An 18,071-nucleotide genomic window follows, 5' to 3' on the forward strand; every position below is an offset into this window, starting at 1 on the left:
CCTAGTGTCCAAATGAACGGTAGATATATAGATGTCAATGAAAACGTTTCTGCTCATTCAGGTGTTCTTTATCTATATCGAATTTCACGATTATTGACATCTCTAGCATTCTATTTTTGAATATGTTATATTTAAAGTGTGTGTGACCACGTTGATTGGCCATTAAACACAATCATTTAACTAATTGAATTTTCCAAGGACAATTGTGGCACACGCTTGTTCCATAAGTTTAGCAGAGAACATTTTCTTGTAAAGTTTAAGGGCGAAAGACATATAAGGACGAGAACAGACGACATATTTGAAATCAATCTCAAACTTGCCTTTGGACAGGAATGATAGAAAGTGGTACTAGTACTACATTTTGATATTTTTCATAAAAACATGACAATGGGGCGCAAATGTATCAAAAGATCCATATAACTTATTCTTTAAAAAGATGATTTTTTTAAAAGAATACAATTCAAGAAAAAAATTGAAATAAAACTTTTACCTGAAATGCAGAACTACGAGTAGCCGAAGTGAGTACATGATGACTTCACCTCATCTAAAATATTTTAAACCGAGTGCAAGGAACGTATTGTGCAGATGAAATGGGAAGTCTTCCTGGTTTATGATATTTGAGAGTTATAGATGAGTTAAATATATATACTAAAAATATGGATAAAAAAAAACAACAAGAATATTAAATACCTATTTACTGTACAAAATTATACAAACAAAAGTGTAAAGCATATACGTTTTTACAAAAAAGTCAATTAATTCATATTGCATTGCAGTTCCTTGAGCGTAAATGATAATTATAAATTTCTCATTGATCAAGATGAAAGACGATGGAATAGTAAATATATGTTTAACTATAAAATATCTTTCAAAATGAATGATTAAAGAATACAACAGTGTATACAAACGAATAACAATGTTCTTAATTCGATCTACATACAGGTTTTATGCAATTTACATTGAAATTTGGACCCATTTATATCTCCACTCCGTTGGTCGAATAACAGTTGTGTTAAATATATCCTCATTATTATCAATAATTTAGAAAAATATGATAATTTATTGAACACAAAAGCACATTAGCTTTCAATGCATCACGTTAATTCAATGACAGTTATAACCATGTGCCTTGCCTCATGAAGGCTTAAGACAAACATATTTTTGTTGTAGCTTGTCACTAACTCATTTATATCGCTTGAAATGCCAAATATTGTATATACTATTCCTAAAAGCCATTCAAATGACTACTTGATGCATCAAAACTTCATAACAACTTTGTGTCCAGTAAATAAATCTGCTTTTATAACAAGCTAATAATATGAAAGAACACGTCAATAAATATACATACACACTAACAGTATCTAACCTTAAACCGCGTTTAATTATTGTTTGCATTTGATTGAATGCATACACTAATTATAGAAAAGCAAATATGGTAAAGGTAAAATTTGTAATGTTATTGTATGATTGTGATATACAATTAATGCAAGGTTGTGATATACAAATAACTTTGATCTACGGGGGAAACATTTTTAACATTGGTAAAAAAAAGCCGTCGAACATAAACAGTTTGATAGACTCAAAGTACAATATATATAATAAAAACCGAGGGAATCTAGATACAAATGTACATACTGATGCTACATACATAACCTCAATAAGGTATTCCTGTGTCAAACATATAACCATCCATACATGATCCTCTTCTCTTCATTTTACCTAAGTTTATGTAAAAGTATTGAAAAAAAAAAAAAAATGAATAAAATGTAAAAAATGAAAAATGTGCATTACGGCTATTCAAATTGATTTTGTTATAATTATATCAATAACTTTTGTAGTCGAGTGGTTATCTTTGTTTTTTGGACACAAATAAAAAAGAATTCTCAGGTTTAGGATTCGTTATTTTATTACGATATGGAAAAGTTGTAACAAAACACCCTGTAATTAAATGTAAAATTATAAACAACGGTTCAAAAATAATAGTACGAGTACAATGAGAACTCAATGAATTTCCAATTAAAATAAGTTATACAAGTTTTTTAATATTTTCTCTTATTTTTAGCACCGTCATAACATAAAAATGTCGATTGATTTGAAAGTTCTGACATATTTATTTTCTAAATATGACTAAATTCTCATATTCAGCCGTTTCTCTGTCGGGTCTATGTTGTTCACTGTCATCAATAATTCCTAAGAAATATAATAAAAAAGATGAAATGAATTACAATCTGGAGTCGCATGTAGCATTGAAAAATAATAATAAATTTGAATTATAACTAGTGTTTCATTCATATGTTTAAATGAAATCTTTGAAAAATCGTTGGTAAACAAAGTGTAACAGGGGGACCTTAACATCCAATAATCAACGTAACTCATACACTGCATGAATAACACATCTTCCATTCAAAACTCACATTCAGTTAAAAAAAATGACAAAGCTACAAAATGACAAAGCGAGATATATCTAGATTATCGAAGTGTCTTCCCAGTGATATTGTTTAATTTGAGCTCAAAATTGAAATTCTATCCTCTTGGGCGAGTGAGCAGATTGAAAGAATACTTTTTTTGTCATAAAAGGAAGTTCATAAAAGTCACCTTTGCAGCAAATTTGTAAATGTTCTTTTGTAGCATAAAGACATAAAACTATATCAAACTGGGCTCATAAGAAAAACCACTGGATTCTGAATGCTTTTACCAGGTCAGGAGTATGACAGTTGTATTCCACTCATTTCATTGGTTAAGCGTTTGATTTTATCAAGCCTTATTTACTTTTGAATTCGATTTTTCTGATAAAATCTTTCGAACTACGTTTGTCTATAGGGATGTATTACGGTATATGGGTGTCTGTACCTTCGATCTGGATGTTGTCATATGGAGAGATCTGTCTTTCTGTTTCATCGTTTACTCTTACAGCTTGTGTTACAACAACTGCTTCGTACTCGTTCATACTGTAATAGACATACTAAATATAAGAGAAAAATTTGACCTAAGTTGAATTTTACTATTTGGTTTTGAGCACTTTTGGTGATATGGATTCCTGTGTTCACGAGTATGTATTATTGACTTGGACATATTTGGGTTATGTGCTTCCAGATGAAGGTAAATCCAGAAAGGCACTTCCGACGCCTTAATTTTAATTTCATAGTTTTGTTAATAGATTGACCAGTTATGAACGTCGGTAAAATTCTTTATCTTTATTTATCAATCTGGAATAAACTCCGAACAGGGAACAAAATTCAATTGCGCAGTAGATATATCAAGTCTATCAAATTAATTTATACCAATTTCATCAACATTTGTGTTATTGTTTTTTTTTTGTCCAAGTAATTTAAAATTCCTCAATTGCATGTGAATTGAACACTTTTATTTGCTTATCTAAATGTTTATATTTTTATTGTTTTCATCATTTGCTATGTGCTTTTATGAAAGTGGTATATAAAGAAAACAACACATTCTATATATTTAACTTTGTTTACCTTCGATTGTTTTCGGTTTCTGCAGGTATTGGTGCTGTAAATGATTAAAAAGGGGAAAATATAAAACGTTTTACTACATTTATATGCCTTATAACGAGAGACAATTGGATATCGCTTGATATCAATTCGAGATATTGAATTTTAGCATGACAATAAATGAGAATTCGACGAGTTTATCATTACTTTTTGAATTAAAAAGCTAGAATGTTCGTCCAGAATTACACGATATCCAATTATATTTCATTTATGATGAAAACTCTCATCATATCAAATTAAAAACTCCGCAAATGGTGGAATTTGGTCTTTTGCAGATACCAGTATGACGTCGTATGTTCTTTTCGATCTTTGAATTTTAACATCAGACAATTTCAAGCTTTTTGTACGTTTCAAATTGTAATAATCTTCGACAAATAAATAATTTCCAGGTGGCAAGATTCCATTCACAGAATACCAGTCCAGACCCACGAAAGTCTACCTCAAATAAATCTACTATCTTTTAAATTGAATATTGTACCAAGATGAACATCACGTAATGATTCGTTAATTTGCAGTATATTTAAAACGTATTCGTTTAACACTTAACCTCTCTTAAATCTAAAGTGATTATGAATTAAATAGGGTGAAAAAAAGGCTGCGTAAATGGTCCAAATTTCATTTTATTTTTTTGGAAGGAAGTTTATAAAATGACCCTTCTTATGACGAAACTAAAGCCTCGGTCACACCTTACCGGATAGCACGAACGGACGCCTAACGGATGAAAATAAAAGTTGTCCGTTGACAAAATTGTTATCCGTTGGGGGTCCGGTGATGTACTGACCGAATAAAACGGACGTATAACGGATGCCTAACGGACACACACCGGATATGCAACGTACGAGAAACGGACGAGTACCGGACAGAACGGGTGTCATACGTACATCCAACGGACGAGTACCACATAAAACGGGCACCTAACGGAAGCGTACCGGATAAAACGGATGAACAATATATACGGAATAATTAAAGGCCACAATAATAATACATGTACATCGCATAAATAATCAAAAATTTTATGTGCAACTGGTTTTGGTTTATTCTTCAAAATACCGCAAAAGGTCAGTTGCTGACCCGAAAAAGAGCTGTTAGATTGTGAATAATCGCCCTTAGTCTAAGGTCGATTATGGATAATAAGAATACATGAACCTTAAGAAATCTGACATACCAATAATTGGAATTTCTGATGCGAAATTTTCAATTGGCATTTATCCATTTCAGATCCGTTCATCATCAGTTTAATCCGTAATACGTCCGGTAGACGTCATTTTCGCATTCGTTCAACATCCGTTTTATCCGTTAAACGTCCGGTAAAAGTTCGTTGGTGAATTTATCTTCCAGACCTACAACGGATGTATAACGGACACGTAACGGATACAAAACGGAAACGAAACGGACGAGTACCGTACAAAACAGACGCCTAACGGATGTGCAACGGACATTTTATCCGTTGGACGTCCGCTCAAAGTTTTAAACATTCTAAAAATTTTCCACCGGACTGAATGGACGTCGACGGATAAAACGTACGCTTAACGGACATGTAACGGATATGGACGGACGTCTAACGGACATGAACGGATTGAAAAAAAGTTAGCCGTTAGCCGTCCGTTCGACCTGTCCGGTAAGATGTGACCGAGGCTTTTGGTTTCAACGCACTCAGGCAAAGTTTGCTTTTTATTTTAGTTTTTGTCATATGAGCTAGCTCTTCAACGGTTTCGGTATTTATACATCTTCAGATTTCAAATGTTTGGTTTTGAGCGTTCCTGATGAAGGTAAATCTAGAAAAGCGATTCGGACGCTTAAAATTATAAAACGTGTTGTTTTCAATTTCTTAATACTCAAAACAGTATTGCTCTCTTCAATACACACCATTACCCCCTCATAATCTTACAAAAAAAACCATGAAGGGGTTACTAGAAAATATGATTTAAATCTGCCAGTCTAGTATAAGCAACAACAGCAAAAAAAAAAATATTGTAACAATTCTAATTGCTTTTTTTGTAATGATAAAACTACCATAACTACTGGTAATGATAAAAATTTTCAAACATGAAACATGTTCCTCAAATTCTGAATTCAATTGAATTTTGCCTTTATCTAGATTGGTTAAAATCCAGTTGTTTTAACAGCAAATGACTAGCAAAATGAATATTCCTGTTTTAAATATAACGAAGCTTACTGCAGTCGAAATTCCATCTGAACAAAATCAATAAAATGAATATGCATACCGTTGTCATAATTACCAGAAAGTCCTGTATAAATGGTCCTCACGCCACTATATAAATAAAGAAAAAAAGACCACAAAATAAAAACATTGCATATTTTTGTAAAATTACAATAATCAATGTATTTACGATGAATTGGATTTGATAGCTATTCACTAATTTTACATTATATTTTTGCACAAATCCATCGAATTTTGAATAAATGTTTAAAACGAAACATTAGTCTATTACTACTACTTATAACCCAGCGAAAGCCGACGTAACAGCTTGATAAATGTTTCATAGAAATACTTTGTGTTTGCATTATATTTATCCCGCTGATGTAAGTAACACAAAAAACTAAATCGCAGTCAGTACATTGTTTCTCTTTTCATGTGTAATGTGTTTATGTAGATCTTTGTTTAATCAAGCCCAATCACCTTCACGTCTACGTTACCTAGCATTGATTTTCAAACTGTTGGGTTTGAGCGTTCCAGTTGAAGATAATTTTAAAAACCTTCATACGCAACATATTCGATTGTTATTTTTTATCCACTACTTGCACCAATTATCATGTATTATGGTGTTTTCACTTGTGAACTACTAATATATTGTGTTTCATCAGAAACCTCTTCATAGTCATTGGTTAAATAATTTTTCTTTTTGTAGGTTTGTTTCATTTTTTATGACCTTATCTTCACTGAATATCATTCTGAAAAGGTAACGGAACACCCAAATGTTGTTTTTAGTTTGATCAAGGGACAGGTTGTGCAAATTAGTTATCTTGTAAAGATTGTTCATGTACAAATATATTTTGGGGGAACAGAAAGAAAACGAAATTCAAACATTAAAACAAAAATATCTGAAAAATCAAGGATATGGAACGAACTCGTTTTTTCTACAAAAACGACAAGCTTTATATTAATATCCTTGTAATTTTGCGTTATCTTAGTTATGCCTACTTTTATGGTTCAATTTAAGAGATGTACTTTGAATCCAACGAAAAAGATTCTGTATACTAGTAAGTAAAAGCAGTCGTAATATTCTGTGTTGTGTTTAGTGTACTTTTTTTTTTAGCAATGACGTTGTCAATGTTGTTATTTGATTTATGAATTTGAATGTCCCTCTGGTATCTTCAGCCCTTGTTTTGAGATAAAACACAGTAAAAGTCTTCCAAGTAAATTGCACTTCCCTCAAAATAAATTTACAATTCATAGGAAGATGTAGACCGACTGTGTTTTTTTGTTTATTTAACAATCATGGATTGTGGACGAGACTCGATCTAGATCTAACAGTACCATGATGCCAAATGATCGAAATCTCAATCCATATATTTTAATTATCTCTTACCTATTCCATATCTGTGACTGATAACCGTTAGAAGTGTGGTTAGTTTCTGAAGATACATTTTCAATGAAATAATATTGAGTGATTTACGCATTTTAAAATAATTATAAATTTTGCAGGATTAATGTCATTCCTATTTGATAAAACTTTATTTATCTTTAAATACCTTAATTATTTCGAACTTGCCTTTCGAGAGAACTTATAGTTTACCCTTTACTTTTGGATAACTAGTAGTTCGTGTTGCTCGTGTGATATTTGTGTAAGTTATGTTTCGTATATGATGTTTCTCCTCCGAGGTTTTTTGTCATGATTATTTATGTTTTTATTATACTTCTTTTATGACTGTTAAATGTCGTTTTTTGGTATCTTCTCTCCATCGATACGATAGATATATCTTGATAATACATTATACAAAATTGCTAGGATATTTTTTTTTTTTTTTAATAAAATTAAAATAATAGTTTTAATGCACATTAATACATTAAACGCGGACACGACTTTATTTAAAATAACGAGTTTAACGCCTGATGAATAATTTGAAACATATCTTTAGTGAAATTGACGGCAGAAATCAAGCGTCAATAGTTTACGATTGACTAGTGTTTTTTGTAAACAATATGAAATCGGTTATATCAAAATTGACATCGTTTATATCAAAATTGACATCGTTTGTACGTGTACCTTCTAATGTAGATGGCCTTTTGTGTCTCATTTTAAGGACAGTTAAAAATACAACAACCACTACTGATACCGCAAGAGATAATCCTGTTCCGATACCAACAGCCACACTATTGTATGATTTTTCCTTGAAGTTAACTATAATAAATGTAATAGAAATATATAACAGTGCAGGCTGTGCTTCGCGATATCGATATACCGAAGAATATAGCGATTTTGAATCCCGACAAGAGAAGAACAAACATTTGATCCTGCAACTTTGCAGATATAACATTGTTGTGCTGATATTAAGAGTAGTCATGGCAGTTTGTAGTGTTTTTAAGAACATCCGTTTTTTGCTTTTCAAATGCATTTTGTGAAAGATTGTAAAATTACCCCAACGGCGACAATAATAGCTTTTTTGAGATACAGATTTCTGACTTTAACGAAACCTTGCTAAGACTATAGAAAATTTATTCAAACAGTTTTTTTGGTCCAAAAAATATAGGTTCGCGGTGCTTTTCCTAACGTTATTTGTACTTATCTCCCATATCTATCAATTTTGCACTTACAAACACATGTCTCGTCCTACATGTAGCGTTGAAAAGACATCTAATTGCCGTTAGGGCTACGGAAAATAATTTGATTGGCCTCAGAATGCATGAAGTCTCTAATTATGAAAAATAACGGGCTTAAAAATCAACCAATCACGATTAGCTAGACTCTTAATTCTGTATGCTATGTTATGCCCATAAAATGGCTGCGCCATACACTCAAATGGTTTATTGTTACAATATACCTATAATATACTTTTTCACTTGTTTGGTGTCTTTTAAAAAGGTTGTTTCTGCTGCATTTAGAAACTCTACCAAGAAGTTTGTTTTGCATATACACGTATAAAAAATGATGTTTCAATTCAACGTAATCATAGGACTGGGTTGAACGTTGTTTTTAATTCATACTTGTTTATATTAGTATCAGCCCAATAAGTTTAGCTCTGTAAATTTGCGGAAGCAAGTTTATCTTCTTTCCTGGCTTGGATTCGATCTCCTGCTACTCAAATTTCGAAGCATCAAATCGCCTTGCACTATACCCTGCGTGCTAGACCACTCGACAACCTAGGCTTGACACAAATTAAGTTTCGATGGCCGGGGGTTACATTTCCTCGTCAGTTTTTTTTGTCTTGCATCGTTGCATAGTACATGATATCTAAGGCATGAATATGGAATATTACAGATCAGCTGAATTATCTACCATAGAAGATGTTATAAGTAACAAATACTGAATTTCGGGGAAAATTCAAAAAGGAAAGTCCCTTATTAAATGGCAAACACATTAAACTATTATATAACAATGTCATATGCCTGACTTGGTACACAATGGTGGATTAAACTTGGTTTTGAAGGTTAAAAAAATGTTATGTAGGATGCAGTCACAGTCGTTTCGTCCCCGAAGGTATCACCACCCCAGTAGTTAACACTTCGGTGATGACATGAATATCAATAATATTTGTTTATTACATTTCCTGTTTACAAAACTTTGAATTTGTCAAAAAACTATCCCAGGCAAAGATTACCTTAGTAGTATTTAGTACAACTTTTTGGAATTTTTGGATCCTCAATGCTCTTCAACTTTGTATTTGATGGCTTTATAAATATTTTAATTTGAGTGTCACTGATGAGTCTTATGTAGACGAAGCGCGCGTCTGGCGTACAAAATTATAATCCTGGTACCTGTGATAACTATATACATTAAAACTAAAATGTGTTTTTAACATTTAACCACCAACTTGATTTCAATTGATCGACCGCAGAGCAATCTATTTCACTGGCGTTAAAATGAATTGATATGAATTGAAATGAATTAAATTTAGTTTTTAATTTTTGTCAATCTTTATCAAATGACATCAATCTCATTTAAATAGCGTTAACACGTTTTTGTCCGTTCAAGCTAAATTCGGGTTTCTAGTGATTACATACATTGTAGCGTGCTTCTTTGTTACTTTTTAGCATGAAGTTCCTACCTTTGCAAGACACGCCATCCTCAGATAAAGAGCTGCTGTCACCATTACATTTACAATAAAATGACCCGTTTGTATTAAAACACTGATCGTCACATGTATCATTTGAAAGTAAACACTCATTTATATCTAGAAGTAAACATATGTATTAATTTACGTTTTTTGATTGAGTTAAGCCTGCCGATTGATATTTTTTCGTGTGTTTTTCTATGTTGTGATGTTATGCTATTGTGTCAGAAAAAGGGAGAAGGTTTGGTACCTTTAAAACTTTTATCCCGCTGCAAATGTTTGCACATGTCCTAAGTCAGGAATCTGATGTACAGTAGTTGTCGTTTGTTTATGTAATTTATACGTGTTTCTCGTTTCTCATTTTTTTATATAGATTAGACCGTTGGTTTCCCGTTTGAAAGGTTTTACACTAGTAATTTTGGTGTTGAAGGCCGTTCATTAACCAATAATGGTTTACTTTTTAAATTGTTATTTATTCCTATATCTATATGTGTTTATTTTAAAGACACCATATCATAAAAAAGACTACTTTACCTCTTTTTATTTTTGTAATTAGTTGACAGTTTTTTCATTGGTAATCAAATCACATCTTCTTTTTGTTTATATATCTAAATTGATTTGCAATAATTTAGATGGATATTAAAGCTAACTAACCAATGCAATGTATAACATAAAACATTACAAAATGTGTAATCCGTTTAAAAATACGATTTCAATTTGATTTTATGTTTCGACATTTATATTGCATCATCTGAAAGCCTTTATCATTAGAAACACTCCACGGACATATATCTGACAAAGATAATTTGTTTACCTGCTTGACACACATCACCTGAAAATCCCTGGTTGCATTGACATGCATATGACCCAGCATAATTAAGACAGCTACCATTATTTAAACACGTTGTGTCTAAACACTCGTTAATATCTACAATGATATTTATTTTTTTGACAGACATTGGATAAGCAAAAATAACACAAAATAACAAAAGTACAAACCGGACTGATTTTCAATATGTATTCATTAACGAAGAAGGTATAATAAGGTCTTGAACAACTTCTACGAATCAAATTTGGGTAAGCATCAAAACGGCGATTTTGAGGTAGGTGTCGTTTTACTTTCTATAATATTGTATTTATCAAACATTTTGATCCAAGGAATTCCCAATGGGGCTCTCTCCTTATTTTAATTACTGTAATTCGATTTACCACCCTGTGCACGCAAACCTTATCTTACGGTTCTTTTCTTTGATGTAGAAGGTCCGTTTGCATCATCTTATGAATAATAAACTTAATTTCGAAAATTGATCTGTTGTGACGATTTTATTTAAAACAATATCGTTTAAAAGAGTTGTTTGAATGAATATAAAGATTTGTAGCTTTTAAAAAAAACAACAATATTCATCATTTCAAAATCTGTTCAGTCTTACCCTATATTTGATGTAATGCGTCATGTAGTATTATTATTTTAATGAAATATTATATGAATTTTGGAATACGTGGAGTGTTCTTACTTTATAAAAACCCTCGTAACCTTCTGCATCATTTACATACCTAGGCATGTTTTTCTATCACTTCCCAAATAGTATCCATTCTTACAATAGCATTGATACGATCCTATTGAGTTTCTACAGATTTGGGAGCATCCGCCCTTGCTAACTAAACATTCATTTATATCTGAAATGTTAGATCCACGTCAGTCAAGTTGTTCCCAAAAAATAACAAAAATTATTACAATAATTATAATACTCTTTAGTATAAAAGAAAACCACAACAAACAATACTAATTTTGCTCCAATGAGGTCACCTTGATTACTTTAATTTCATTTTAGCAGCAAAGTAAGTATTATCATAATATGTGTCAATATTTGAAATTATATTGTCAATTTTGATTACAGAGTCTGAAATATAGTTTTTTCGCCGATTGAGTATTTGCTCTTTCTTATGAAAGAGCAAACATGTGAAGACATATTTCTTCTGACAGAAAATAAATCAATACATTTTCCTAGGGTTGCTTATAAAAGAAATACAGTATTCTGTGGCAATCATTCCACATACCGGAATGTCACCATTACATGAGGAATGGAAAAGAAAATACATGAAACATATTAACAAACAAGTAATAGAATGTTAACAACCTTGGCAGTGTGATCCACCAAATCCTGGTCTACAACTACATCTGTTGGGTAATGAACATGTTCCTCCATTGGGACAGGAAGTGGAACCATAACACATAGCTGAAAATTATAAAATATTACTAGGATTTTGTACCCGACGAAAAACAATTAATATCTACTGTACGGAGAAAACTTTGAAAGGCTACAAAAATGAAAAATAAAAGAAAACCACAACAAGCAATACTAATTTTGCTCCAATGAGGTCACCTTGATTACTTTAATTTCATTTTAGCAGCAAAGTAAGTATTATCATAATATGTGTCAATATTTGAAATTATATTGTCAATTTTGATTTTGAAGGGTTGCTTAAAAATGAAATACAGTATTCTGTGGCAATTATTCCACATACCGGAATGTCACCATTAAATGAGGAATGGAAAAAAAAATACATGAAACATATTAACAAACAAGTAATAGAATGTTAACAACCTTGGCAGTGTGATCCACCAAATCCTGGTCTACAACTACATCTGTTGGGTAATGAACATGTTCCTCCATTGGGACAGGAAGTGGAACCATAACATATAGCTGAAAATTATAAAATATTACTAGGATTTTGTACCCGACGAAAAACAATTAATATCTACTGTACGGAGAAAACTTTGAAAGGCTACAAAAATGAAAAATAAAAGAAAACCACAACAAGCAATACTCATTTTGCTCCAATGAGGTCACCTTAATTACTTTAATTTCATTTTAGCAGCAAAGTAAGTATTATCATAATATGTGTCAATATTTGAAATTATATTGATAATTTTGATTTTGAAGGGTTGCTTAAAAATGAAATACAGTATTCTGTGGCAATCATTCCACATACCGGAATGTCACCTTTAATGAGGAATGGAAAAGAAAATACATGAAACATATTAACAAACAAGTAATAGAATGTTAACAACCTTGGCAGTGTGATCCACCAAATCCTGGTCTACAACTACATCTGTTGGGTAATGAACATGTTCCTCCATTGGGACAGGAAGTGGAACCATAACACATAGCTGAAAATTATAAAATATTACTAGGATTTTGTACCCGACGAAAAACAATTAATATCTACTGTACGGAGAAAACTTTGAAAGGCTACAAAAATGAAAAATAAAAGAAAACCACAACAAGCAATACTAATTTTGCTCCAATGAGGTCACCTTGATTACTTTAATTTCATTTTAGCAGCAAAGTAAGTATTATCATAATTTGTGTCAATATTTGAAATTATATTGTCAATTTTGATTTTGAGGGGTTGCTTAAAAATGAAATACAGTATTCTGTGGCAATCATTCCACATACCGGAATGTCACCATTAAATGAGGAATGGAAAAAAAAATACATGAAACATATTAACAAACAAGTAATAGAATGTTAACAACCTTGGCAGTGTGATCCACCAAATCCTGGTCTACAACTACATCTGTTGGGTAATGAACATGTTCCTCCATTGGGACAGGAAGTGGAACCATAACATATAGCTGAAAATTATAAAATATTACTAGGATTTTGTACCCGACGAAAAACAATTAATATCTACTGAACGGAGAAAACTTTGAAAGGCTACAAAAATGAAAAATAAAAGAAAACCACAACAAGCAATACTAATTTTGCTCCAATGAGGTCACCTTAATTACTTTAATTTCATTTTAGCAGCAAAGTAAGTATTATCATAATTTGTGTCAATATTTGAAATTATATTGATAATTTTGATTTTGAAGGGTTGCTTATAAATGAAATACAGTATTCTGTGGCAATCATTCCACATACCGGAATGTCACCATTAAATGAGGAATGGAAAAAAAAATACATGAAACATATTAACAAACAAGTAATAGAATGTTAACAACCTTGGCAGTGTGATCCACCAAATCCTGGTCTACAACTACATCTGTTGGGTAATGAACATGTTCCTCCATTGGGACAGGAAGTGGAACCATAACACATAGCTGAAAATTATAAAATATTACTAGGATTTTGTAGCCGACGAAAAACAATTAATATCTACTGTACGGAGAAAACTTTGAAAGGCTACAAAAATGAAAAATAAAAGAAAACCACAACAAGCAATACTAATTTTGCTCCAATGAGGTCACCTTGATTACTTTAATTTCATTTTAGCAGCAAAGTAAGTATTATCATAATATGTGTCAATATTTGAAATTATATTGTCAATTTTGATTACAGAGTTTGAAATATAGTTTTTTCGCCGATTGAGTATTTGCTCTTTCTTAGGAAAGAGCAAACATGTGAAGACATATTTCTTCTGACAGAAAATAAATCAATACATTTTCCTAGGGTTGCTAAAAAATGAAATACAGTATTCTGTGGCAATCATTCCACATACCGGAATGTCACCATTAAATGAGGAATGGAAAAAAAATACATGAAACATATTAACAAACAAGTAATAGAATTTTAACAACCTTGGCAGTGTGATCCACCAAATCCTGGTCTACAACTACATCTGTTGGGTAATGAACATGTTCCTCCATTGGGACAGGAAGTGGAACCATAACACATAGCTGAAAATTATAAAATACTACTAGGATTTTGTAGCCTACGAAAAACAATTAATATCTACTGTACGGAGAAAACTTTGAAAGGCTACAAAAATGTTTGTTTGATAATCGCATTTCACTTATGACTTCAGTCATAGACACAAAAAGAATATGTATATGTTTTTGCGTCAATCATATTAAATTCATATATGTGCTTAATGCAAATTTTAATCATTGTCATTGGTTGTTTGATTACATGAAAGTATAAGTTGACTTTAAAGTCCAGTGACAAATATTGTTGGCATACCAATTAATTATATATAATGAGTTATGAATATTCCCAACTTTGTTCGAAATATCAAAGTTACTGTCTACATTAAGATATGCCGTTCTACATGTTCTACTAAAAGACTGTATTGTTTAACCTTAGCGTATTCCTAGAGTTTATGTGATTGCAGCAATTATTTATTTAAAATTCTCTAATTTGAATATTGACCGGGTTTGTAATAACACGAGCAACATGACGAGTGCCATATAAGGAGTAAGATCTGCTTACCCTTCCTTCAAGAGCACCTGAGAAAACCCCCAGTTTTAATTGGGTTCGTGTTGCTTATTCCTAAGTTTTTTATGTTGTGTCTTGTGTACTATTATTTGTTGTTCTGTCTTTTTCTTTTTAGCCATGGCGTTGTCAGTTTATTTTCTATCTTTGAGTTTGAATGTTCCTCTGGTATCTTTGAGTTTCGCTCATTTTTTAATTATGTAATCCCCGACATATGTTTGGCTACCAAGCTACTCAAATAAAACCAAGATGTTTGGATTTTGTTTGATTAAAATACAATTCTTTTAATTGAAAAATCCTTTCGTTATTTGAATTAATTGCATAAGAGTTTAAAGCAAAGTTTCTTTAATCTACATTGATACCTTGATTACAAGACTGTCCAGTATATCCATGACAACAGATTCTCCGGGAACATGTTGTGTATCTAATGACCGATACCTCTCTAAATGGATATAAAAAAAATGGCACGGTGCAGTACTGGTGTAAAAAGTAAATTAACAAAATTACTGAACTCTGAGATAAATTCAAAATTCCGTAATCTAATAACAAATCAATGTTTTATTAACTTTGTATTCATTCTATAAGTTGACATTTTTTATTTCTAAGATAACAAATTCTTGACTCTCTACAATTTTGTACGTTAGACGCAGTTTTCATCATTTCGAAGTATTTATCAGTTGCAATTGTTCACATAATTCTACGAGTGTGTTGTGTATTCAGGTGACGAATGGTATTCCAAAGATATGTATGAAATGTTATTGCATTAAAATATTAATTAGATGAAATACTCTTTAATGATCGTCTTTACTAATATATTCGGCAAATTATTTTTCATAGATAAATGAAAATAATAACGAATTTATCTTGCCGACTATCTTAACGTGTAAAATTTAGACTTGTGATCTATCAAAATGATCATGCCAGTCTTTAATACTGTTAGCCTTAAGGAACTACTTCAATTGATCCTACATGGACAATTGCCGACGATAACAACTTGTTAGGTTTAAATGTGTTTGATGAATTTATTTCAATCATAATCATCAACTTCTTCGTCTGTTGAAACCTTTAAGATTGTTTTCTCAGTTCCGTTTTGTTTTTATAAAGGGACGTAACACCCTACTAATCGTGTATGAAAAAAAGCCCCGCCCCCCTACCACCTACTATGGAATATAAAGGTATGTAACTCCACTACTAACCGTGTATGAAATAAGCCCCGCCTCCCTGCTAACTTAATACCAAATATACACGGTCTTCGCTTCACGCGGACGCTTTTAACCAATCACATTCCTAGAAATGTAAGTGAGGTAAGATAATGTGTGTTATCTTTTATATCTGTTATATACATGTATGTTTGTATAACGGTTAAGCTCATTTCAAACCTGTAACGTGTACATCTCTTAAAGGGCCAACACCGCTTGTAGTATTGCTCCTGTGTATACCCTTGATAACTGCACGAAAATGTTTGCATACAATATCCGGTCTCTACAATTCTATAAAATAATACATACTAATAAGATCAAAATCTCTGATTAAACTCCGTACTAATCAATTGTTAGATGTATCACACAAAACTTAAATTCGTTTTGCATCTACAAATTTAGCAGCCAGTATGTTATTATGTAGATTTGATTTGTTTGTTATCTTACCTGCGTATTTTAAGTTTTAAGTGTCTTTACAATTATTAAAACATTGACAAGTAAGACTGATTCAATTGAATCTTAAAAATATATAAGTGTCTTATTTCAATAGTTTACAAGTCAGTATCGATTACTTTTATTTCGTATCATTGTCAAGTAAACAAGTATTTGAACTTGTTTAATTTACATAAAAGATATTTTACAATTGCATCATTAGAATGTAATGTCTAAACTCTATGTTTCAAGTAAATCTCAATAGTATCAACGATAAGTATGTGCATTTATTTTGTATCAATGACAAATAAAAGTATTGTGTGTGTTTCATTGACAAGTAAGTGTCTCTGCTTTTTAGCGTTCCTCGTTTAGAGTGTTTATATAGTTTCATTGATAATTGTGTCTTACTCGTTTTTCATTGACAGGTAAAAAGTAAAATCACAAAAATACTGAACCCCGAGGAAAAAAAAGGAAAGTCTCTTACCAGATGGTAAATTAATAAGCTCAAACACTTTAAACGAAAGCAAAAAAAAAAAAAAGCTTTTGATATAGCAATAGTTTAAACTCATCAGATTTCAGGAAATTAACCGAATGATTGACAGTTTCAGACAATATCATATTATGTCGTCATTAGCTGATTGTCTATAATTTGAGCATAATGCATAACTTTGCTTATTGTCGATACCATATAGAAATATACGGAACAAGTAGAATATATGATAATTTATTGTAAAAATTCTTACAGGGACCTATCACCCAAAACTTAAAACAGCAGTATTATCAAATTGGAATAGAAAAATAGATTTACCTTACATGGAAAACAATACTCGTTAATAGAATTAGCGCAGAAAACATCATATTGGTAAATTGTGATCGTCTATACACTAGACAAAACAACATTCGGTAACAAATACATAGTTAATGAAAGTTAAATGACAGAAATAAACTTTCAGATAACCTTTGGCCTAACTTGAAATAATATTCATTTTTTGGATAACAAATTTATTATATATCAAGCAATATATTTTATCTTAAAAAAGTCTTTGAAATGATTGTTTTATTACTCATCGATACAATATTTAAAGTGTGGTAAGATTTTTAAGTCGTTTCTATAGGAACCTAACGACAACTTTGATAACCTAAGCACTTCTTTACCTTAGACACTATTGATTTTTGTGTATACAAAGTTATATATCAAACAGTATATTTTAAAACCCTTTGAACTGATTAATGTATTACCGCTTTAGATCTTTAGGAATGATTGTAAATCAAAAGTTTTCAAGTGTGATAATATACTTTTTGTAATTTGTATTTCTCAATGATCAAGGTAGGTATAGTGTCTGGCTAGGATCGTGGTTTGTCGAGTGAATCGGTCCTTTTTTCGAGTGAAGATCGGCTTTTTCGAATGATAAAACATGAGATAAGGTCAATTAACTGCTATTTCGTAATTATGAAAGATTTTTACATGACCATGC

General features: G+C 31.4%; 1 protein-coding gene and 1 long non-coding RNA gene across 3 annotated transcripts; both read right to left on the reverse strand.

Moving 5' to 3' along the window:
• Positions 1-727: 727 nt before the first annotated feature.
• LOC143057079 (uncharacterized) lies at positions 728-12,447 on the reverse strand. The gene is made up of 11 exons (XM_076230311.1): positions 12,353-12,447; positions 11,885-11,983; positions 11,301-11,423; positions 10,561-10,674; positions 9,741-9,866; positions 7,742-7,876; positions 7,064-7,109; positions 5,738-5,784; positions 3,477-3,510; positions 2,851-2,948; positions 728-2,190 (listed from the first exon to the last, which is right to left on the reverse strand). Exons 2-11 carry the CDS (start codon positions 11,979-11,981, stop codon positions 2,111-2,113), a joined length of 900 nt encoding a protein of 299 aa, XP_076086426.1. The 5' UTR covers positions 11,982-11,983; positions 12,353-12,447; the 3' UTR covers positions 728-2,110.
• A 378-nt stretch (positions 12,448-12,825) lies between these two features.
• On the reverse strand, positions 12,826-17,510 carry LOC143057315 (uncharacterized). Of its 2 annotated transcripts, none has more exons than XR_012972703.1 (5): positions 17,405-17,510; positions 16,345-16,455; positions 15,328-15,407; positions 13,288-13,386; positions 12,826-12,918 (listed from the first exon to the last, which is right to left on the reverse strand). It is a non-coding gene; the product is annotated as an uncharacterized LOC143057315 (long non-coding RNA). The 2 variants fall into 2 exon arrangements; XR_012972702.1 differs by lacking the exons at positions 12,826-12,918; positions 13,288-13,386 and adding exons at positions 13,756-13,854; positions 14,332-14,430.
• Positions 17,511-18,071: the final 561 nt, after the last annotated feature.

This window comes from Mytilus galloprovincialis, chromosome 13 (genome assembly GCF_965363235.1).
Source record: "Mytilus galloprovincialis chromosome 13, xbMytGall1.hap1.1, whole genome shotgun sequence".
NCBI classification, from domain to species: Eukaryota; Metazoa; Mollusca; class Bivalvia; order Mytilida; family Mytilidae; genus Mytilus; species Mytilus galloprovincialis.

Coding starts and splice junctions, on each gene's coding strand:
- LOC143057079 (XM_076230311.1), bottom strand. CDS start 11,981: ATGTGTTATGGTTCCACTTCCTGTCCCAATGGAGGAACATGTTCATTA. Junction 3,511..5,737: donor TTCTGGTAATTATGACAACG/GTATGCATATTC, acceptor AATCATTTACAG/CACCAATACCTGCAGAAACC. Junction 2,949..3,476: donor GAAACCGAAAACAATCGAAG/GTAAACAAAGTT, acceptor TGTCTATTACAG/TATGAACGAGTACGAAGCAG.